We start from the raw sequence: 24,204 nt of genomic DNA, 5'->3' as shown, positions 1-24,204 counted from the left end.
ATTTCCTAAAATCTATTGTCCAATAGAGGGCGCCAGACAACATCAGATGAATTAAAAGGAAACTACTTCACAAAATTCTCCAGTCTAGAAAATGTCTCTCATATTTCACGCTTGGAACAAAAAGATGAACGACTTTGATTGTAATGAAATATACAATAGTCTTGTCAATACTGATATTAATCAAGAACTAACCAATGTCTTAGATGTGTAAAAGAACAGCTACAGTAGGCTAAACCTCAGCTTTTTTTTGTTTTGTTTTTTTGACGGAGCCGCATTTTAATGGAGCTTTTTTGACAAACATTTAGTTCTTTAGAAAAAAGATGAGGTTTAGATTGGCTATATAGATAATAGTTACGAGCAACAACAAAAACAATAAAGTAAAATTCTATGTATTTTTGTTTCCATAACACTGTTTGTATTAGGCTATAGGCCTGCAATTTCTATTCTAACCTGTTGTCACCAGATCTTATTAGATATAGTTTAAATTTTGTAATCATAAAGTGTATCATATTATTATTATTGTTATTATTATTTTTTATTTATTTTTTATTTTATCTTTTAAACAGGTCAGAATGACATCTGACCACACTTCATTATCAGACTGGTGTACATGGATTTGTGCACACGATGTTTTTGTGCTTAAAGAAATTATTTAATCGCGTCCACTTTCTTCTTTTTTATTTATTTTTTACTTTATTTTAATAATTAATGTTATAATAATACTTCTACAACTAGATGTCTTTCTGTTGTGTGAAGTTAAAATAAAGCAAAATAAAAGCATGTCTAAAGCGACAGGGGGTGCCATCATTTAGGCTACAGCAGGCCTATAGCCTATTGAATATAGGCTCGTTTCTCATCTGGCCCATTATTAGTCACTCCGAGATGCGTATAGTTATTTTTAAAATATTTTGTTAATTCACACACACACACGCGCGCGCGCGCGCGACTATTTCAACCGAAGAGCTCTGTGTTTAAAAAATATAAAAAAAATAAAATAAAAATCGCCCCTCCCTGAATGTCACATTTGTAATAGGGGTGATATAGGCTATTTGTTTTATTATCTTACATTACGCTCAGTTACTTTTATGGTTACATAAACCGAAAAATTCCAGCGCTGCCCTTGAAGTAGTGAAATATATTCAATTAAATTTAAATGATAAAACAGGCTACTAACACTAATGTCGCATATACTGTAACTCTAATAGGCTACATTATCTAAAAAAATCTGATAAATTTTTATGCATGCTGCCTGTGCAAGATTCAGTTTTAATATTTGACACTTTAAACAGCAGGTGGAAAAGTCACTCTTGCTGCTTTCTGTCCATGTTAATGTGCAGCAGGAATCTCAACATTGCTTTTACCTTTTCCAGGTGTCGTTGCCTTACACGTGCCCTTAGCAGAGCGCATGCGCCGTGAGGTGGTCCTCTGTTTTTATTGCCAGGTGAGTAGATTTTGTTCAGGTAAAGTGAAATTTTGCTTAAGGACACAAGACCCAATGAGATAACACGGTGTGATGTACCACATTCAGAAAGAAGACACAAGGATGTCACTAATGGGCAAAATGGGAGACTGGGTAAGTTCTATTCCTTTTAATGTTAATGAGGGTGCACGCTTTTACGCTTTAAGTGAGAATAAAGTCTTTACCACGGTAGCTTTTCAACAAGTTTTCCAGGCCTATTGGTCATTAACCTTTGTAAATAAAATGCTACACACAAAAGCTGTAGGCTATAGAACACGCAGCAAGGTTTGCATTTAAGACTGCGAGTGTGAAGGCAATGGCGAAACAACGGTGAAAAAAATTGTCTTATGATCAGAGTTCCCTAAAAAAGCAAATCTTACGCTTGTAGATATTGGATACGTATTTGTTTTATTTTGCTCACTGGTTTAAATGTTTTAATTGTATTAATTCAATTCAGATATTGCAATTTCATTCTGTGCAGGCACACTGCATAATGCATTTCCAATAACATAAACGGGACAGACTGAATGTATTTATTATTTTCTTTATAAAAATTCCCCCCACTGTTTCCCCAATTGTATTTTGTCACACACGATCCTTAAGTCGATGTGGTCCATTATTGCAAAAAAAGAAAAAAAGAAAAAAAAACTTTTTTAGAAAATAAAAAAGAGAAAATTAAAAATTTGATTCGTATAGGCTAGGCTACTTTGTGAATATAGCGCCATAAATAACTGACATACTAGATTTATTTAGACACGAGCATTGTGAATAGGGAATTTTCCCACAGTGAAGATTGCCAAATAGTGTTAAAGAATGAAAACTAGTTGTGCTTTTCTTTTGTGCGATTGGTTTCTATGATGCGGACCCCTAATCAATAAACAGCGAACAACAAAGCAGCGCACCCATCCATTTCTATTGCGCGTTTCTCTGCCTCTCTTAATCGTCATTGTGTCTTAGTTTCTTTCGGCCTCTCATTAATGACAACTGGACTCACCCCACCAAAAATGGTAATGGAGATAAGGGAGAGACAACGCCTTAGAGTCGGCGACCTGTCTCCTGACCCCATTCACATTTAACAAGCCATGTTGTTGTGTTAATTATTTACATTTATCAAATTGCGCCGTTACACGTTCTAAATAGGTGTATACCTACTGAAGAATCGACTTTTTTTGCATAACAGTGTTGAAAGTATTTTACAGGCCCAGGCTCACTATAGGACTAAAACAACAGTTTTACATTTGTCAGACTGGAAGCAGTTTGGTTTGCCCACTTAAGCACGTGCATGCTGCAGTAGTTTGCCATTGTTTAATATATATTTTACAGGTTGCTCTTGGGTTGCAGATTCGAACACTTAGAACTTAAATGCGTGTATGCTATGATAGAAAGATATATGTTTTCCTGGTTCAGGTTATTCTTGGCCTCTATGAATAAATTCAATTGGATGATTAATTCAAATGAAAAGGTGAAGTCCTCCTTCAGCACTGATTTCAGCTCATGCATTTACTGCTTCCTTTTGAAATACAAATGGAACTCAGTAAAGGTATTCTTACTGGAATTCTCGTTGTAGTTTCTACCTGTGTATATTCATTGGCTTTGGTCTCTTGATATGCTAATGAGGGTTATTACAGTAGCGCTCGAGTCTCTCTCTTTCACCATTAGAGGGAGATCTGAGCGCGCAGCTCAAGCCTTGTGCACTGTGTCAAACTCAAGCGAAGGCGCACTTCACTCTATCCACAACCAATGAAAATGCTTTGGAAATTAACTGATAATATTAAATATGAAGACTTCGAGGTAAGCGGCTTATCCAGGCTTTTAATACAAAATGTTGCATGATATTTACCAAAATTCTGAACGGTTTAACTTTTCAGTCAGTCAGCTTTAATTTCAATTTTAAAACTGGCTTGCTGTGTGTATCATTTCATTTAACACAAGTACAAGTGATACATAAAATACGGCATGATCCAGAACACGTAATTGTTTTTCAACAAAGTAATAAAACAACAATAATAATAATAATAATAACAATAATAACAATAATAATAAACATATCACCCATTCATTGCCTGTAGAATTTCTATAAGACTAAAAATGGATAATTAAAATGGATCATTTGTAATATCGAAATGTGTGTATGAAAAAAAGAAACAAATTTACTAAACGTATGTTTGGTAAACAATCAAATGTTGCAGAGGTTAAATTCGTTTAAAAAATGATTTTAAAAAGTTTTTCCTGTTTTTGGCATGGTGTGTTTGTGGTGAATGCAGTAATATATGGGAGTAGTTTTTATGGGAGAGTTGCGAAGCCAGTAAAACGTGTTTTCGCTCGTTTGTGGAGAATCACACACGCCATGATCAGGAAAGAACCTCTGCACTCCGCGCGTCCTTATTTGTTTCTTTCCGCGCATGGACTCGCGTTGATTGTATAATAAATAATTCCATTCGGTTTCATAATAATCGCGCGTGATATGAAAACGGAGAGGGACATGTATAGGATGAGTATACACTCGTAAAGTTTGTTGAATATTTGCTCTGGCGGTGAGTTACGCTGCATCGGCGTGTGTTGATGTGTCTTGGCCGTGGTTAAATTCGTGGTGAGCGATTCTAGTGGGCCATGGAGCACGAACAGACGAGGACTAATGTGAAAAACAATGAGGTAGACGAGCATCCAGTGAACAGTAAAAATGTGCCAGGCCAGATGCCCTCAGCGGTCGCTGGATTTTCACCAGAATCAGAGGTGCACATTGTTTCCTTCCTTGTGTTCTTCCCCCTCGTTCTGTCTTTCTTTCACTTTTGCTTGCCCTCGAACCTTTTAAAATGTTCCCCCCTCTCTCTGATTCGTCAGACGCAGGAGAATGTCCCTCTTTTTGTCTCTCTCTCCCTCTCTCTCCCACTCACTCTCTCTCTCCTCATCTCTGATTAGATATACTGATTCCTCATTCAATGGACGTCATTTAGTGCAGTCTGCCTTGAGTTGCTTCCTCGCTTCACGCTCGATTTCCGACCATTCTTCTCTTATTAAGTATTCGTGTAATATTAATAGTCATGAATATCTACTATTAGGAGTGCAGGGGAAGAGGCAGATCTGTGCTAACATGAGCTCAAGCGAGGGAACAGCTCACTGACAGAGCCGGGAGACGCCAAGGGGATCTAAGAAACTTTAGAGAAAAAGCATTGCATCTAAAGAGCAGATGAAGAACATTGGGAATTTACCCAGATTCTGATGGATTATTGCTTTATTTGAACGCTGGCCACCGCCACATCGCCCTACAATTATTATTGGCTTGATTTAATTTGCTCGTTCGTTTTCGTTTCGTTCCTCTGAAATTCTTGCCTTTTGAAGTCCTCGGGAATCTTCGCAGATGTTAGTGCACAGTTTTTCCGCGATGGTGAGTGACTGTCGGGAGTAAAGATCTGAAGACTGCGCTCAACATTTACTCTCCGATTGTTTTTTTTTTTTTTTTTTTATCCTGTCGTTTTGTCTGTTCCATCATGCAAGCTGTTCTTGGTAGCATCAAATGCTATTACAAAGACTTTATACTTGATGTGAGCTCTGGTTATTTTTCTTTGCCTCTCAGTAGGATGTTTAATTGCTATACGAATGACAAACTATTGATGTGCATTTTTAATGTAGAATAACGTATTCTGATAGTCGTCGGGGTAGCCTATAATTATAATTGTAATGTAGTGTTGTTATTTGTTATTGTTGTTCTTGAAATCAAAAGCCTGTACGGATTTCTGTTGAAAACAAATTACTTCCGAAGTGCGATAACAAATCACTTCTGGTTACTATTATCATTATTTTTTCTAAAAAAACAAACAAAAAAACAACAACAACAATATTAAAAAATAGAAAAAATTATATATGAAACAGCACTAAAATAGAACTGTATCGTTCTCTCTCTCCTAAGGATCGCCATGACGGGACCAGCAATGGCACAGCCCGGTTACCCCAGCTGGGAAGCGTGGGCCAGTCTCCGTACACCAGCGCTCCTCCGCTCTCTCACACGCCCAACTCAGACTTCCAGCCGCCATACTTTCCGCCACCCTACCAGCCCATCTACCCGCAGTCTCAGGACCCTTACTCTCACGTTAACGACCCGTACTCCATCAACTCTCTGCACGCCCAGCCGCAGCCACAGCACCCAGGCTGGCCTGGACAGCGGCAGAGTCAGGAGAGCAGCCTGCTGCACCAGCACCGCGGGTTACCGCATCAGCTGTGCCGAGAGTACCGCAGAGAAGTGCTACTTCCCTCGGGTCACGGCATTGAGACTGGACTCACGGATTCAATCCCTATCCATGGAATACCTCACTCGTTAGAAGATGTTCAGGTGAGGAGAAAATATAGCATGCAACCTCCGTTATCCAGATTTGCTGCTGGTGCTAATAATCTCGGGCAGCCAAATATTGGGTCACATATTTAAGTTGATCTTAATAAAGATGTTGTTTTTTGGAAAATATCATGGTAACGTAAAACACAACGGTTTTTGCCAGAGTAACTTTGTAAAAAAAAAAAAAAGGCACTTTTTAAAATTAAATTTTAATTTTTTAAATGTAGGTTATATTTGCAGTGATGAATTACGTTCGTTATTTTTTCCTTAAATATAATGAACATGCCATGTTTTGTGAGGAAACAATTTAGAAAATAAATTACATTTTTATGTAAAATTAAATTTTTGAACGGCAGCGCGAGTAATTAAAAAAATAATAGGCTATAGAGAAAATCCAATATTTCTTTCATTATTTACTGGATTTCTTCTATTCACTGTTGTTCACCCCAGCAACACAAAGTTAATGGTGTGCTGATCTTTTTGATTAATATTGTCTGTCATTTTTGGACGTGATTATTGGCTGCCCCCCTTTTCATAAGTAATTTGATTGCAGTGTGCCTGACGAATCGAGCTTAGACAAAATTCTCTGTTCCATCACAACTGCATGTTTTCTGGTTAATTCTCTTGGTAGATACAATTGAAATAAATATATTTACTACTATTATATTTTATGATATAATACAACATCGTTTAAGCTTTTATTATTTCAGTAGCGCATGCTGAACTCACATACTTAGGCCTATAGGTTAAATATTTATTTAAAGATGCCGTTCATAGTGTGCGTATTGTCATAAAATTATTATAAGCGTTTGTGCTTTTTTTTCCTCTTTGGGTTGCATTTAATTTCGTTTGCAAAAAAAGTACGATGTTTTCAAACTTTCGAAGATTATTAATAGCCTATGCTTTTTGATCTTTGCAGCATGTTGATGATCAAGGAATTCACATCCCAGACCAAACTGTAATCAAGAAAGGTAAGCAATTTCCTCTCAAATACCGACCGTGCCTGGTTCCACTAGCAGCTCTCCGCTCGTAAAGTCTACCCGTGCTTGCTGGGAGACGGATCGGGTTAATTTGTAGGCCTTGAGATAGCCTGGTGATAAGGCACAACCCATTTTAACAAAGTATTCCGTAGCGAACACCATTGTCTGTGTTAATATGATGGTGCTTGGCTTAGCTTAGACAGTGACTACATTTAAAATGGTAGCCTTTAATGAAATTTGCTCGTTCAAAGATGATGTGAGAAACGCATGTAGAGGCTTCGTTTATGAAACAGCCTACTGTATAATTTTTCAATTTAAGTCATTTTTGCAATTACGTCCCTCTTTGATTTGTTTGGATCGTCGTTGGTCAATGTGGGCTCAAGGAGAATGAGTGTTGGGTCGAGTTGTTTTCTCATAAAGTGCGCTGCAGTGAGATATGGTTTTCTTCGCTTTAACAGTGTCAAAGCTTTGACATGTTAAATTTGATGCACCACGCATAAATCTACAAAAATACTCGTTGCACATAGGCTACTCGTAATAATTGCGATCTCACGAGTTCGTTTAACTCCTCTTGTCTCTATTAGTCTCTCCTGAGCTATTAATGTCGCTAGTGATCTATCCAAAAGTGCCTGTGCTTTTGTTTCCGGTTAGCACATAAAGTAACAACGGACGCTGCAGCGGGATTTAGGCCGGGACACTTATTTGCAAGCGCTCGTGTGAGTCTGAGCAGTCTATTTGTATTTGTGGGTTTAATTCCATGGCGTTGTGTGGCATGGTTTAACGCTTAAAACTAATTTGGAATTAAGAGAACTAATACGCATTTTTTTGTAAAGTATTGGATTATTATTACTATTATTATTATTATGTTATTATTCTTGTTTATCAATTTCTGTTTTTATGATGTCCAAACGGTGTACAATTTGAAGCAATGCCATGCATGTTGAACTGTAATTTTCACCGAGCTTGGTGTGGAGTCACCGTTTCGATATAATATGAAATATTTTGATGGCTGGGCCACTTCATTACTTGGGGCATATTCCAGCAGCTACATTCATGAGCTGAATGAAAAGCTATTGCTGTGGTATCTATTTTCCTTCCTCTCTGATAAGACCATACTGCCTTTGATTCCACATAGGCGTGCGAGATGATGTGCATATAAAACCATATGTCTAATCTTACTCAAAGGCTGCCTGCTGCATAGTAATTCATCTTTTTCCATTTGGTTGGTGCTGTAGTGTCGAATGGGGGGTCTAATTATGTTCTTTTTTTTTTTTCAAGGTCCTGTTTCTATATCCAAGAACAACAGCAATGTGTCTGCCATCCCGATAAATAAGGACGGGCTTTTTGGAGGTGTGGTAAACCCAAACGAAGTGTTCTGTTCGGTTCCTGGTCGTCTGTCTCTTCTCAGCTCAACGTCAAAGTACAAAGTCACAGTAGCGGAGGTGCAGAGACGCCTTTCTCCGCCTGAATGCCTGAACGCTTCCCTGCTCGGCGGAGTCTTGAGGAGGTAAGCTGGACGTCCATTGCCTATATCAGTAATTATATATTATCAAGCGCTTTCTTCTTTTAAAGCCTTTTGAAGTCATACCCCAACATAGGCAAACTATTGTGGCCTACCCAAATGCAATGAGGACATGCTGTCATGTATTTAATAAAGACGATTTAATGGACATTTCCTTAGTGTGGCAATTAAATCTGACATGATGACAGTGGGTTAGTAACAAATATGACAAACTGTGATTTTTAATTTTTGAAACATTCCATCGCACCCCCCAAAACAAAGTTTTTAAAAGTAGAGGTCTTGCTTTAAGCATAAAAAGTTACTCGAAGAGCTGTTATAAACAATGCTGTTGGGAACACACGACTGTTATTATTATTATTATTATTATTATTATTGAAGTTCATGCGCGCTCCAGTCTCAAATAGCCTATAAATATTATAAATTATAATATAAATAAAACGTAATAGCTGTATAATGTATAATGATATAAATGATGTAGTATATCTCAGTAAGAGAAATAACTACACGTACTAATTGTTTTTGTCATTTATTTCAAAGGGCCAAATCTAAGAATGGCGGAAGATCTTTAAGAGAAAAACTAGATAAAATCGGATTAAATCTACCAGCAGGGAGACGCAAAGCTGCCAACGTTACCCTCCTGACGTCATTGGTGGAAGGTAAGTTTCCTGATATATATATTTTTAATAAAGCAGGTGCTTAATGCAGCTTTCATTCCAAATCAGCATATTCATTAATCCGTGAAATGGAGAGAGTTTGTCTTGCAAGCAACAATGCAGAAGGATATAAGAAAAGACAACGGAATTAAGACAACGGAATTAATTTTGTGGGTTTACTGGAGTCTCTCTCTTTCTCTCCCTCCCTTTCAGCAGGACCACTTGTTTTTAAATTTGAGCATGGTGTGGATTCGGGTGTCTTTGGGGCCTACTTTGTACCATGTTAGCAGTGTTATTTTATGGCATTTTGTTTTGTACATTTGCTGTTAAAGGCACCACAGCCGAATTTGTTTATACAATGTATTATTATTATTATTATTATTATTATTATTATTATTATTATTATTATTATTATTATTATTATTATTATTATTATTATTATTATTATTTTATGTGGGGATTTTATCCTTGTTGGCTTGATGCAGTTGACCTGTAGGTTGAAAGCCTATTATAAAATATAAATGAGTTAATTATGTTGCACTGCGAAGATGCCATTGCTGTTGAATAAATCCATTTTGCTTGCAAAGTTGGAGGTGATTATTCCGTGCAGTGATATTTGGTGTGCCATGGGTTTTAAAGGTGAAAGCTGGAGACGGTTCATTGGTTCCTGTTAATCATTGCCGCTGAAGACTGAATGTAATATTCATCGTGCTTCATTGAAATTTAGTCTTGTATGGTAATGAGCCTGAAGAAATGTATGATTCCTGCGAGATAAGGGTGAGGGGTGGGGGTGGTGGACACGCAAGCAGACGCTGATTTAGTCGGAGGACATTGGCTTTCTGAAGTGCTGTTATTGTTTATGATCTGCTCCATTTTATGGAAAGCAGTTTAGTAGAGTTGAGCTTTGATGCTAATTGGCGCATGCGTTCTTCCGGATTCTAGGCTTATGACAGGAAGGCTCGCAGTAAAATTCCAACTGTTTCAGGAAATTAAACCAAAGACTTGAGAAAAACCTATCCGGAGTAACCTATTTTACATGACTAAAATATAAGAAGGAGGTTTACTTTTAGCCGTTTGAAATGTCTTTCGTGTAGGCTAAAACATTATTCTATATTGATAGAAGATTCACGAATCTTTGGTATCTTGGTATCTTTTGGAATTATTATCTGACGGTCTGTTAATTGCAGAAGGAATGTGCATCCTGAGGCATGTATTTGACAAAATTCTACTACCTAGAAAATAAAGGTGCATTAATGATGTCAAAATTGATAGATATCAATGTCCTGCTCATTGGCCGAGAACGTTAATTGGATGACAATTATGAGAGATGTTAATTACTCTACGTTTTACTACAGTAACATAAATACCGACTCTTGTTTTCTTCTAGGTGAAGCTGTGCATCTGGCCAGAGATTTCGGTTATGTATGTGAGACTGAGTTTCCAGCCAAGGCAGTAGCTGAATACGTGAACCGACAGCATTCAGACCCAAATGAACAAGTCCAAAGAAAAAACATGTTACTGGCAACGAAGTAAGTGCTATTCTCACTATATTTAGATGTCAACGCGCATTTATCTGTTCATGACTGCGTCTTCTCGCGTTAATTGTCGTGTTCTGTTTGATACAGAGCTGCTAATCATTTTGTAGGCTAGATTTTAATAAATAGGGCTCGATTCAATGTCTGCTTTTTGGAGACCAGTGGTTTCGTAAAATAGGCCTACACAAATATTTGCACTAGCTAGGCTATATGTAACGAATTTGTATTTTTATAGAAATAATTAATAATTATGCCTACATAAAGTCAAGCTATACAAATATATATATATATATATATATAAGATAATGAATAACTAAAAAAAGTAGCTATCAACAAGACGACGCTCTTCTTTAGACGTCATGGAGCCTAATAAGTGCAATCCAATTCTCACGTCTCCGGTTGACGTATTGCTGACGTACATGCGACACTCTTTTCAAACTGAACTTGAGTTGTCCATCGCTCTGATTCCACACTGCCCAACGAGCTGCTGTCAGAAGGAATACGTGTGCCATTCATTAAGGGACACATAAGGAGCACATAGTCTTACTAATACATTTCTGACTTCATACCTTCAGCTGTAATTAGCTTCATCCTGACACGCATCCTGCATTGTGTCTCCTTCTAGACAAATCTGCAAAGAGTTCACGGACCTGCTCTCTCAAGACCGCTCGCCCTTGGGGAATTCACGTCCACAGCCCATTCTTGAGCCAGGGATTCAGAGCTGTTTGACCCACTTCAGTCTTATTTCTCACGGATTCGGGACTCCGGCCATGTGCGCGGCCCTCACAGCGCTGCAGAACTATCTGACGGAGGCCATTAAAGCCATGGACAAAATGTACCTGAACAACAATCCCAACAGCCACAATGAGACGGGGTCGAAAGCGGGTGACAAAGACGAGAAGCACAGAAAGTGATGTCCAACAACCACCTCCCAATTGATATATGACAAAATCTACATAAAACACACTAGTGATCAAGATGAAACACTGAACGCACCATCTCCCGATTTTGACATTTTTAAATATTTTTGATTTTTTTCAACAAAAAAAGATAATAATAATAAAACAGTTCACTTTGGGATTCGCAGACAAGGCATTTCTCTAAATCAAAATAAAGCAGTGTGCCAATGAGAGGAGTAGCTACAGATCTGCCACAGCAGGACTTTTCATAAACTCACTTTGAATGAGTTCAACGGACTGAAATTCAGCGATTTCCCTTCAGTATCCCCATTTACGATTGTAGCCATGTGACAACAAGAAGCTGAAAGAGGATAGATTTTCTATCAGTATTGTGAATAATAAACTTGAAAAAAAAAAATCCTACAGCTCCATGCCATGACTTCAAGAACTGACTTTTCACTCGACCAAGCGACCAACTTGAACTTTGAATTTTAACACGATTCACGGTTATATGAGGGAATCTGTGTTCATGTATGTATATATTTATTTATGTGTAATTTAATGGGAATTGTAAATATGGTACGTCTGTTCAAACTTCTTTTTTATTTATCTGGTGCCTCCTGTTTTAGTGGGTTTAAATATTCGCTTAGTTCTTCATGTGGTTTTATGGTTCTTAGAAAACAGAAGTTTGGGGAATTCTTCTCTGGGATATTTCAATTCAGCCCTCTTGTAGCATGTTGAGGCGACATTGAAGCAAGTGAACAAATTGAAAAGAAATAAACATCCATTCTCTATATATTATCCTTATGCCATTCAGTTTTAGATCGAAAAAGGTCATTGCAGAGACCCCGATGCTAGTTTTGTGTTTCTATCTTCTTGTTTTTATACGAGCTTTTTATGTGTTGTGCCAATCACCTCTTGTTCTTCCCTCAAAGCACCACAAGAGCAATAAATGGATATTGTCTTATGAATTCTTCTTCTTTTTTTCTTTCGAATAAATTCAACATTTGGGACCATCTGATATCTTGTGCGTCCACTGTCTAAATTGGAGGCGGTTTTATCTGTATTGTAAAAACCTGTGCTGGCAATAGCTCCCATGCCTGTCAATGTATTATAGTTCTTTGTTGCCCAGAAAAAAAATAAATATTTGATACGCTTCATGTCGATTTTTATTCATTACTTTTTATTCACTGCTTGCTGCGATGTATTCCTCTCTCTCTCTCTCTCTCTCCCTCTCTCTCTCTCTCTCTCTCTCTCTCTCTCTCTCTCTCTCTCTCTCTCTCTCTCTCTCTCTCTCTCTCTCTCTCTCTCTCTCTCTCCTATTCAGCACAGTTACTGTAATTGAGTTTAACTCTCCCTTGACGATTGCTCCATGCAATAAGCAGTTGAACCCATTGTTTCCCTCAAGTATAATAATAAAAAAAACTTACTTTCAACTCTTAGTTCAGAGTACAGGATCATTCAAATATGGCAGGGAGCTTTTTTTGCCAAGCCAAATGACACAAAAAAAACAATGAATTCTCTTTCGTGTTTGAAGTGAATGTGTGTAGATTTAGCCCTCGAGCTAGAGCGCTCTTTAAATCAGTCAGATGTAGAATCCAGCTGAAGGTTAGTGCAGTCGCCATTTCCATGCCTTTATTTGTAGACGCCGTGCACCTTACTTTCCCTAATACACAACCCATTCTCACTCCCAAGGCGTCAAAATCCGAAGCATGGTCAAGTGCTTTCAGCGTCACGATAAAGACGCCAAAGTCACCCCTAGGCGTCACTATATTGACGCGCTGAGTGCTCCATTGATTTCAGTTGTTTACCCAATGCGTCAGATCAAGACGCATTTTATTCTTTGCATTTGTAAAAGTATACATGATTTTATTAATAGTTTATTCATATTTAAAGGTTACTTTTATATTTTGGAGCAGCTAACCCAACTCCTACCCTAAACCTACCCACTCCTAAACAATATAGAAACACATAACAGGCAAATAGAAGTACAGTCACATCTATTTATTGCAAAAACTGACTAAAAACAGTATAAAAGTATTAACTCATGTTGCATTCCAAGTCTTCTGAAGTCACACGATGTCTTCATGTAAAGAACAGAGTTGATCTTAATGTTTTAATCGCTGAGATGATGATCCCGCAGCTCCGTTAACGCACTCATTCATATCTCATTCAAATAATACACACGCCTCTTTAGTATGACGCATTCGGTCACAAGACACACGAGAACCAATGACATTTTACAATCAAAGCTGACGTAATGACGCAATTGGTCACGAGACATACTAGAGCCAATGCAATTTCACTATGAAAACTGACGTAGCGGGCGGCAATATTTGAAATTTTATGTGTTCGTGATCTTCTGCGGATGGAGACGCTGATCGCTTTTGGGGATTTCCTTCACACAAATCAATCGCTTGGCCTCGGAATATTTGTATTTTTTGAATAAATTGTGCATGCAGTCGACTCTGCCTGTTATATCTGCGTTTTATACCACACAAATGGGTAGGTTTAGGGATGGAATGGGGTTGGGTTACATGTTAAAACGTGTCTAGATAGCGTAAATAAAATGATGCTGGCTGATTAAATTGAGAATCACAGTCCAACATGTCATAATGGCAAAATCATAACCCAATATATGATCATCATGACGATAACTTTCCCATGCCCAACGCGTCTGTTTCTGACGCCAAAGGTTTCTCATTGAAATGAATGGAGCACTCGGCGCGTCAATATAGTGACGCCTAGGGGTGCCTTTAGCGTCTTTATTGTGACGCGGAAAGCACTTGACCATGCGTCGGAATTTGACGCCTTGGGAGTGAGAACGGGTTGTAATACACTGTCAGCCGTGCTATGATAAATATTTATGTCATTATAATGCAAATCCATGGTTTGCTGATAGGTTTACAGTTCGTTTGAACGAAATTGTAGGCGTCAAAACGAAAAGCAGCATCCATGTCATAATTTTACTCATCCAATTTCGTTGAGTCATTGGGTAGGCTACACTTGCAGATAGTGTCGTGCCCGAACACGCATGGTTATTTTGGGCATTGCATAACTCAGATTCAAATAGAGTTTGATTGTTTATTGATAGTATGCGCCTGGAAATCAATCTCCATTAGGGTTTGCTGGATTTTCTGTGTGTATTCTGGTCATGTACAGGAGACGTCTGTCATGGCACTGAGGAAAGAACTGCCTGCACAATATTTTCACCAGTGGCTATTCGTTTAAAAAAATCGGCATTTTTCTGTTTGTGCTCAGACAGTCTGTTCGACTCAGATGCAGTTGTTTTCAAATAACATGAACGGAGCCTAACTGTACATGTCCTTGGCATAATTGCAATGCACAGTGCAGCAGCAGGTGAAGCGAGGCATTGTCTGTCAAGACTGTTTTTGTTGGCTGCTTCTCAGATTGTGTGTGGGATTCTAACCTCGGGCACAATAGCTCTCCCAGAAAGGATACCCGGCTGCTCCTCCTGTTCAGGCGTAGAAAAAAAGCGCATGAATAGTCATTTTAAGGGAAATCACAATCATGTTAAATCGTATTCATCGGAATTAGGGATTCCTTCACGTGGATCTGTGTCATTAATGCTAATGCCATTGATTAAGTATATTAGAGGTCCAACGAATTTTTTTAAGCAGAGAAAGCATTTGTATATACACCACACAAGCATGAGCGTTGATATTTTTTTTGTAGCCTACATCAACACAGAGACCGTACATTGAAATGGTGAGATTTGTATTTTACTTTTTATTGTTCTTTTGTTTTTACCCATTTCGTTTTAGTTGAACCAGTTGAACACAATGCCTTGCAGCAAAATACAAATATATAAAAACGCAGAGTAGGCTAGTGAAATTGGAGTTTACTGCAATACCCAGCAGAATTCGGTTCATTCACTATATAACCTCCCGCACCAGCTGTATCAATTACACATAATTTGTCTGTAATAATTAACATGTGTTGTTTTATGTCATTTTCCCCAAATAATTGTTCATTTGTTGAAGAGAATTTTGCACAATTATTTCGATTTAAAAAATAGAATAAAATATACTGACTTAAAGTAGGCCTGTTCTCTCTCTCTCTCTTTCTCTCTCTCTCTCACACACACACACACACACACGCACGCAGGCACGCACACACACAGTCTGTTATGCATGTGTGCACACAGTGTGTGTCGGTAGAGGAGGGTTTGGGTTTGATAGACCTTTACGCAGGCGCGTTTGGATTTGCTTTTAACTCTTTACTTGTAACTCTTGTTTTATTTTGAAGTTGCTTTAACAATCTCAGTACAAACGAAAGCCACGGACTAATACGTTTTTCGTGGGCATCTTGTGATAATCATAAAAATAGTTGCAGTCTTATATGCTATTCTTAATAACAATATTAATTTGACAATAAATACTTTATACAATTAAATTAAATCAACAAATGGTAATTGAGTGAGCGTGTTAAATTAGTGCCTCCGTCATATCTTCATCCAGAGGCAGGTTGAAATTTGCTCCATAGCCTTATCTGTAGTAGCCTAGCATAACAGTCACATATGTTTCACATTGATATAGGCACAAGTATCTGCAGCACAGTTCGCTAAACCGTACGAATACACAAAGTGTCTCTTTATAATCTCATTACATGCGTTTATCATGGACTATTTTTGTTATTATCCATGTAGGTGCATTTATAACGTTTCCCCACATTCATTGATTACCACATTCGTTGATAACATGCAACGCATCTTCAGATAGCCTATTTTTTTATTTTTTCGCACTACGTGCTGGGGAGACAAAATCCTTGATACTGAAGAATATTTTGGCCTTAGTTCAGCACCTCTGGACTTGACAGCTCCCGTCAAGGAAACTTTGCGTAATATCGAGCAATCTGGTTTGGTAACCGTTGCGCCCTAGTTAGATAACGACTACGAAGTAAGTTGAGGTGATCATAAGAGCGTGATATTCAGTATAATCAGTAAACCAGTTATGTATTAAAATAGCACTTGATATGCTTGGTTGTTGTGAGCGAATAATGAATAAATCGAAGCTGATTTAAGAAAAGCATATTTTAGTTTTTTTGTTTTGTTTTTGAGTAGCTAATAAACTCAATGCGTGGTAATATTTTTCACTTTCGTTAATTTAATTAAACGCATAGCGATCTATAAAATTCTCACCACCATAAGTATGAGCAAACCTAATGAAACAAATGGAAACGATGGTTCAAACAAGGGTTATTTTGTCTTATTATAGTCTATATTGTTTCACGCAAATTGCATATCTAAAACCATGATACTTAGGAACGCTTTAGGAGGGGGAAAACGCAAGCGCCTAGACAAATGACACACGTCCGCAATCGAATGACGTGATTCTAGTTTTCAATAAAGCGCAAAATGGTTAATTGCGCTGGACTCGTAACTTCATCACCCCCTCAACTGACCCCTCCCGACTAAATAGAGTGGGCCCCCATAATGTCAAAAGAGGTCAGAAGCCTCATCAAATCACCCATTATTACTTGAGACACAAGGTAATCGATTCGATAGCATTAAGTGCCTTTGAATAAACAGATTATTGTAAATAAGGGGACACCTCTATGAATGCAGAAATGTTACGTTTAAATATAGAATAAGGTCCGGATAGAACGGTTCTACCCCCCCCCCCCCCTCACCCCCATCCTTCCATCCCACTCCATCTCGGAGTCAGCGCTTCATTGCTTGATTGTTAACATTTACACTATTGCCAAAGGGTGTAGAGTACTTACAGAACAGAAATCTAAAATATACGCTCTTAAAATATGGTTCGGCAAAGAACCATATACTGAGTTGACTTATGGTTCTTTTTACTTGATGTTCCAAGAATCTTCAAATCAGTATATTAGTTTCTGGATTTTCTAAAAAAAACTAGGCTAGTATAATTTTATTTTCCTCAGGGGGTCTTCTGATCGTAAGACATGTTAATAATTATAAGTAAAGGAAATTGAAAATAAAAGCTAAATAAAATAAAGGGCGAAATAAAATAAAAAATACATAAAAATAAAACAGATACAAAAGACAAACGTGACAATTGAACAATGCTACCCGTGTTGATGAGTTCCATCAATTCAGTGTCGTGTTTTTCATTCATTAAAATCTGAAACGAACTACACGTTCTGACCTCCATCCAATGTCTTTACACATAGTATTCGCACCCCACAATAAAGCATCTACGACTGTTATGTTTCGCCCTTTTCCTACAAATAGTTGATATTCTAGGTTCTGCCTCCCTCTCTCTCCTCTCATTCTCTGAAGCCAGCCGGGGGGAGTGTCGCCGCGGGCCAAACATATGCTTCTTTCCATTGCACTAATCCAAATTCAGCGTGCAGGAATAATTGCTGGAGTGGCCGTGCTTTCGCAGGGCTTTGTCCCGCTCTGGCTCCCGTCAGCCAGGCACACGCCATTTCAATCAACTGCTTTTGAGGGCTGTCTCTTTTTATCAAACCTCAGAACCTCGCCAATGATGTGAACATTTAACAAACCGTTTCACGCTTCACCAAGAGCATGTAGGCTACATTGCGTATGAAGGAACCTGCCGTCTCATTATTGCATCTTATTATTCATATGCTTGTTTGTATTTCCTTGTTGGTTAGAGTTATATTTATAGCGTTGTTCACCCGGATGTAGGCCTATTCTGTCAAAGTGATGCCTCACGGGGTCAATTTCATCGACGAGTCAAATGATCAAATAACTGTGAAATTATCAAAAGCCAAATCTTGTGACAAATGAGCTCTGTTTAGTGGCTATTTCTTTGACCTTTTGATGCTATTATATAGGCTATTAGTCTATATATTATTGACTCGAATAAAATATTTAATTTAGAAACAACAACATATTTAGGCTAGTTAAACGGAATGGTTGAACAAACGAGTCATTACAATACATTTTGGAAAAAACAAAACAAAACAAAACAAAACAAAACAAAACAAAACACCAACAACAACCAATTGAATGAAATAGCCTATTGTCAGTTGGCACCCGATAGGCCATTCACCTCTTCTGTCGCGAAAGATCATGCTTGAGTAAATAATCTTATGTCAATGCAATATTGTTCTTCAGAAATCAGAATGTAGAACGTCAAAATAATGACATATTTTCAAAAATTGATTGGCTTATGTGAATGACTATAAGTTCCAAGGGATATATGAAGGTCAGGGGTTATGCAGTGCCGTTATAGGCTACAGAAATAGAGTAGAAAATGGGGAAAATACAAGAAAGTTATACAATAAATTTTACTTTTATAAATTTATGTTGCGGTAATAATACATATAACCGATAAAAAGAAGTAAACTTTTTGGTAAAAAGACTTAACATAAAAAAATAAAATAAAAAATAAAAAACTACACTGGGCTAATTGGCTATTGGCTATTGGCTACTGAATTGTTTGTTCTTGTAGCCCCTGCAGCAAAATTGACACACTTTTTTGTTGATTCTAATTTTAATTAAAAATAGCTATTGCCCACAATAATAATAATAATAATAATAATAATATTAATAATAATAATAATAATAATAATAATAATAATAATAATAATAATAATAATAATAATAATAGTAGCAGTAATAAAAAGGACGACCCACTTTATGTTAGATCTTTAATTGTGCATTTACATTTACTTGTACATTTTACTACATTGTAGGCTATGATTTACCTGCGTAATACCTGCATGTCTGTTTTTCTGATATGTTGAACGCTATTTATTTTATATATTAATCTTTTTTTTACTCTGTCTTAACCTTTTTTTCTGTGAATCAACGATGAAAAAGTAGTAACTAAAACGGCCCAGTTGCTTGAGAATCGCATGTTTTCACGGATAGGGGAAGGACAAGAGAGAGAGAGAGAGAGAGAGAGAGAGAGAGAGGGAGACTGAATTAATAGACGTGATAATTTCACACTAAAGAAGAACAGTATTTCATGTGGCTCTATCTGTTCCATCAGAGCGCAGCTGTGCTGTTATGATGAAGTTTGATGATGATGGTCTGAATCTTCCTCCAGGCGACTCATAGCTGCAGGCAGCGCCAGTGCCCGACCCTGATAAACGACTTAAACACACACGGGCTCGCCAGATCACTTGTGTTGCTCTCTTCATCCCCCCCCCCACACACACAATACACATAACATTCAGTTTGGCTTATTGCACCTCTACCGGATATATTTATTTACACAAATATCAGAGGGTACTGCACAAATGCGAATCTGTTAAATCTGTTTAAATTAGAGTGGATCCGTTTAAATTGAATTAATTTGGTGAAATTGTTATTTACACACACACACACACACACACACACACACACACACACACACACACACACACACACACACACACACACACACACACACACACACACACACATATATATATATATATATATATATATATATATATATATATATATATATATATATATATATATATATATATATATATATATATATATATAGGTCTACATTGTCCAGACAATTTGTCAGAAAGAAACCATCACGCGGATTTGATCAATTATCTAATTAGTTAAATGCAACATCTGCAGCTCACCTTTCGAACGCATTAAATTAGACACACGCACACACACGCACACAATTTACCAAACAAATAACACACACAAAAAGAAGTAAAACTGCATGACGAAAAGTACAACAAAAAAACATATTCTGCGAAACAGGTTATCTCAAACCAACAATTTGAATAATAAAAAGCTCTTTAGACGAGTTTATTTGTCATGCAATTTAAGACGCGTTTTAACAGTAGAGCTGATGCTGGTTGACATTGGGAAAAGTGAGTGTTTAGATAAAAAAAAAAAAGTATTTACTTTTTTTTTTTTGTTGTGCTCCGTAAATGTTTTAAGAATACATGCTCTTGCAATCTTTTCTGTTTCATTTATATTCAATCCAGACACTTAACCATGCAAGTTGTTCAGTGTCCATTGATGGATTTCTACGTTTTTTTTAAATAAAAAAACAATATGTAGGCCTATTGTTCTCTTCTCAGAATATGCTGAAACAGAGTCTCAAACATCTTTCTAACATTTTTCCAATGTTATGCGATAGAGAAGACTTTAAATCCGCGTACAAGAATTGGGTACATCTGAAAAGAATCGCCAAGTATATTTCAACACTGTTGTGGGACTAGTCTATATAGCCCGCTGCTAAACAGTGTTAAAAAGACTTTAAATGTTTAATCCCCAATAATTTTTGAAAGCGGTTGATTGTACTTCCCCGATTCGCAAGACAAAAATATATTTTTTAAGAAAACACCATGGTTTTAAATAAATTATTCTAAAAATGGCCAGAGAGTTTGCAGCACTCTGAAAAGATCCAGACCCCTTTCTCTTCCTCTTTTATCAGACCTCTCAGCATTTGGAGAGAACATGGGAGTGTATGTTTTTCCTTTTATTTCTTTTGCACATGTATTTCTTTTAAACATTTCAGCTTCTGGGAATGTTGATCTATCAATGAAGGTGGTTTAATGCTCCATCATGCATCACAACGTATTACTTCTCCTGTGGTGTTCCTGGATCCAGGCAGAAAAAAAGGCCATCGCTTGAGAAACAGGGTTTTATTTTGGTTGGGGGAGATTCCTGAGAGTAGGGACCTACACAGATAACTAATTATAGGAACATAGGATAAAAATTACAGCGGTGTGGCAATAACAAAGCAAGCATTTGAAATTCATTTTATCTTGCTACTTTGCCAGAACTCTTTTAGGGCATGAACAGAAGATGCTTATAAGAAATGATCCTGAGTCAGTGAAGGTGTTTCCCAACAATTCCCATTTAACCCACATCTCATCTATTGCATCACCTCAACTGCATGAACCACTGAAATTGTTCAGCTTATCATTACTAAAAGAATTGCAGACATCTCAGGAGAGTTCAAGAGTAAACAATTTCTTTCAGTCACATTTGGGTTTGGTTTATCTGGTTAGATTTTATTATCATATTTGTTTAAGTCTTGTTGATGAGCCATCATTTCATCAGAAAGATGGCAAGGGAATGATTGGTAACTTGAAGGCCATGATTCAACATGTGAACCAGTCATAAGTCACATGGGTATATTTGTGGCAATAGCCAACAATACATTGAATGGGTCAAAATGATCAATTTTTCTTTTATGCCAAAAATCATTAGGATATTAAATAAAGATCATGTTAAATGAAGATATATTGTACATTTCCTAGCGTAAATATATAAACATATTATTATAAGTAATATGCCTTGCACCCTCAGATTTCAGATTTTCAAATAGTTGTATCCTATCCTAACAAACCATAGCCTACATCAATGGAAAGCTTTTTTATATATTCAGCTTTCAGATGATGTATACATTTAAAAAAAAAAAAAGTTGACCCTTGTGACTGGTTTCGTGGTCCAGGATCACATATACAGTATATTACTTGTTAAAATTGTGATTTGTCATTTTATCAGCTTCAGGCTATTAACTAAGTGGAGAAATGGCCATATATGTCCCTTCAAAGGGCAAATAAACAACCAAGTATGTATGATCATGTGAACATAACAAAATAGCTTCAAAGACAGTTGCACTGTCACTTCCCTCACTGATGTTTGCTATCAAATGCACAATAAATATCTCATCCTTGACTGTGTTTAACACAAGTTTCATTAAAGTAGTCCATTACTTGTAGAGCCTGAGGCCCGATAGCAGCAGGAGAGAGAGAAAGAGAGAGCGTCAGAGAACGAAAGAAGGATAGAGAGCTGAGAAAAGCTCATTGATAATTAAGTGTTGGTTGCTCACTGTGTGAGGTGTCGCTGTACTTTGCTTACCAATCCAATAGCTGTTGGTCTCCTCCTCCGTTTGTGCCGGCATCACGCGCCATCTAATAGGCTTCAATTAGAGCAACGGGAGCTGGGGTTAATTATGACTTAACACATTTGATTGAGTGGATCAGATCAGCAGTGATGGGGACTCAAGGGAAGAGGGACTCATTTATTAGTCTCTATTTGTGTCCTTGTTTCACAGTGTTAAAGATGGTGGCTAAATATTGTCGGTGTGGGACTCTCAAAGCTTCTTGTGTCAGATCACGGCAGGCGTATTTGCGTGCCACATTCAAACCATGTGCTTTGCATGTCTATAACTGCACGCACCTGCCCCTGTAGACTATCAATAGTGAAATGGGATATAGGCAAGAACGCAGACCAACATAATACTGTTTGCAGTTAGAAAAGACTCACATCTATAGATTATGGCTTATCGAGAAAAAGGAGGTTTGACCCTGAAAGCGTCTAACCATTCCAATGTAAGCCAGAACCTCGGCTGATTGCGAATTCTGGAAAAATCTGGCTGCCGAAAGATTCTGTTGCTTCCCTCGGGACATCATCACGGCTGTTTCCCTCTCCAAGTATTCTCAAATGTTAAAGTCATCCTTCAGTAACACAAAAGCAAATTCTAACTTAAGGTCCAAAGACACAAAATCAAGGAACCATCACTGAAGAGTAAATATTTACAGTGGTAGACTTGAAAGAGTGGGAGAGAAAAGAGAAAATCTAAAGATCGAAAAAGGACAGCAAAAAGAATGACAGAAAAGCAAGTGATTTATAACAGGCAAATTGATTGTGATCATTATGCCAAATAAGCGGCTTCCTCCCACTGTTGAGCAGATCCACACAATAAAAGTAAGTTGGGAATGAAGCTTTTGACAGGCTGCTAATGAATCGCTGTAGGCCCATCTGCCTCAATGCAAACAGAAATGTGGTTGGATCTCGTGAACTGTTACCACTGTCACTGTAAACAATAATTGTCAAACATATTTACTCGCAATCATTTTAGCAGATGTCACACTTTTTGTTTCCGCCCGGCTTTTGTATCTCTCCTTTGCAGACGTGCCACTTGCCCTGAACACACTTTTCGCTTGAATATTGAGCAGGTATTTGCGGAGGTGCTTCGGGGCACAAGGTTGTGAGGGGGAGAGAGGTTAAGAATGGATGGAAAGCGAGAGAGAAGGAGATTATCTGGCCCCCTCATCAGGAGAGCGGCCCACTCCCTACCCATGATGCCCTGAGGCCTAGGGGGGCAGCCCTGCCTTGCAGTCATGCACCTCTTTATCACCCTAATCTGTTAATTGTGGAAGCTCAATTGGCACATGGTGGCTTTTTATTACAGCCTACCCGCATTAACCAGACAGAGACTGTGGCAGAGTCTGCGCAGCCCCTGCGTCCCGTCGTCCTCTACTCTTTCCTCTCATTCGGTCTCTTTAGTGTCAGCTTTAAATGGGCTTGGCCCAAAAGGTGAGTCCGTGCACAACTGATCCTATCTCTGGTGTAGCCTTTTCTCATTTTTCCTCCCCTCCTGCTCAGTTTCTTTTGTGTGACTTGAAACAGAAAAAAATGAAAACAAAAGAGAACATGCTGCTGATTTTTGTGTTTATGTGTTAACCACATGGAGAGGGCCGTCTGTTTCAAATGGCTCTTTTACTAAGACTGTCTGACTTAATTTCCTCGAATCAGATGCTCTGCATCTTTCAAAAGACAAAAGCACTCATTTTGATAAAAGTGCGCTTCACACTGACAATGTTAGAGAAAGTAAATTGTGGTGTTCTGCATGCGTGAAAAAATCATGTAAATAATATATAGGCAACATTATGGGTTATTCACGCAATGTACTTAACATGAAAATATAACCAGTCAAATTTAAGCAGCCCCAGAGCAGTGTAAGGCCCGTTAGTTATTCAAATCAGAGCAATATTTGAATTCACACTTTTTGTGAGAAACAATGTTTTCTCATATGAAATAATAGGAAGATTTCAAACAAGACGTACTTCAGCAAGATGGTATACTTTTCGCATATATAGACACAATCAT

General features: G+C 37.7%; 1 protein-coding gene across 6 annotated transcripts; it reads left to right on the top strand.

The window, feature by feature from the left end:
* Nucleotides 1–1,414: 1,414 nt before the first annotated feature.
* On the top strand, nucleotides 1,415–12,535 carry tfap2a (transcription factor AP-2 alpha; the record flags this gene model as incomplete). 6 transcript variants are annotated; one of them, XM_079806487.1, is made up of 8 exons in its annotated part: nucleotides 3,200–3,250; nucleotides 4,818–4,844; nucleotides 5,367–5,786; nucleotides 6,706–6,757; nucleotides 8,045–8,273; nucleotides 8,826–8,944; nucleotides 10,329–10,470; nucleotides 11,102–12,534. In XM_079806487.1, 8 exons carry the CDS (start codon nucleotides 3,200–3,202, stop codon nucleotides 11,388–11,390), a joined length of 1,329 nt encoding a protein of 442 aa, XP_079662613.1. In that variant the 3' UTR covers nucleotides 11,391–12,534. The 6 variants fall into 6 exon arrangements, with proteins under 6 accessions (XP_079662615.1, XP_079662617.1, XP_079662613.1 ...); XM_079806489.1 differs by lacking the exons at nucleotides 3,200–3,250; nucleotides 4,818–4,844 and adding an exon at nucleotides 1,415–1,573; XM_079806491.1 differs by lacking the exon at nucleotides 4,818–4,844 and having other exon boundaries at nucleotides 3,114–3,250.
* Between the last annotated feature and the right edge of the window lie 11,669 nt (nucleotides 12,536–24,204).

This window comes from Gobio gobio (genome assembly GCF_949357685.1).
Source record: "Gobio gobio genome assembly, chromosome: 23".
Lineage (NCBI taxonomy): Eukaryota > Metazoa > Chordata > Actinopteri > Cypriniformes > Gobionidae > Gobio > Gobio gobio.
The sequence above is the reverse complement of the archived record's forward strand: the minus strand, read 5'-3'. Positions and strand labels throughout refer to the sequence as shown.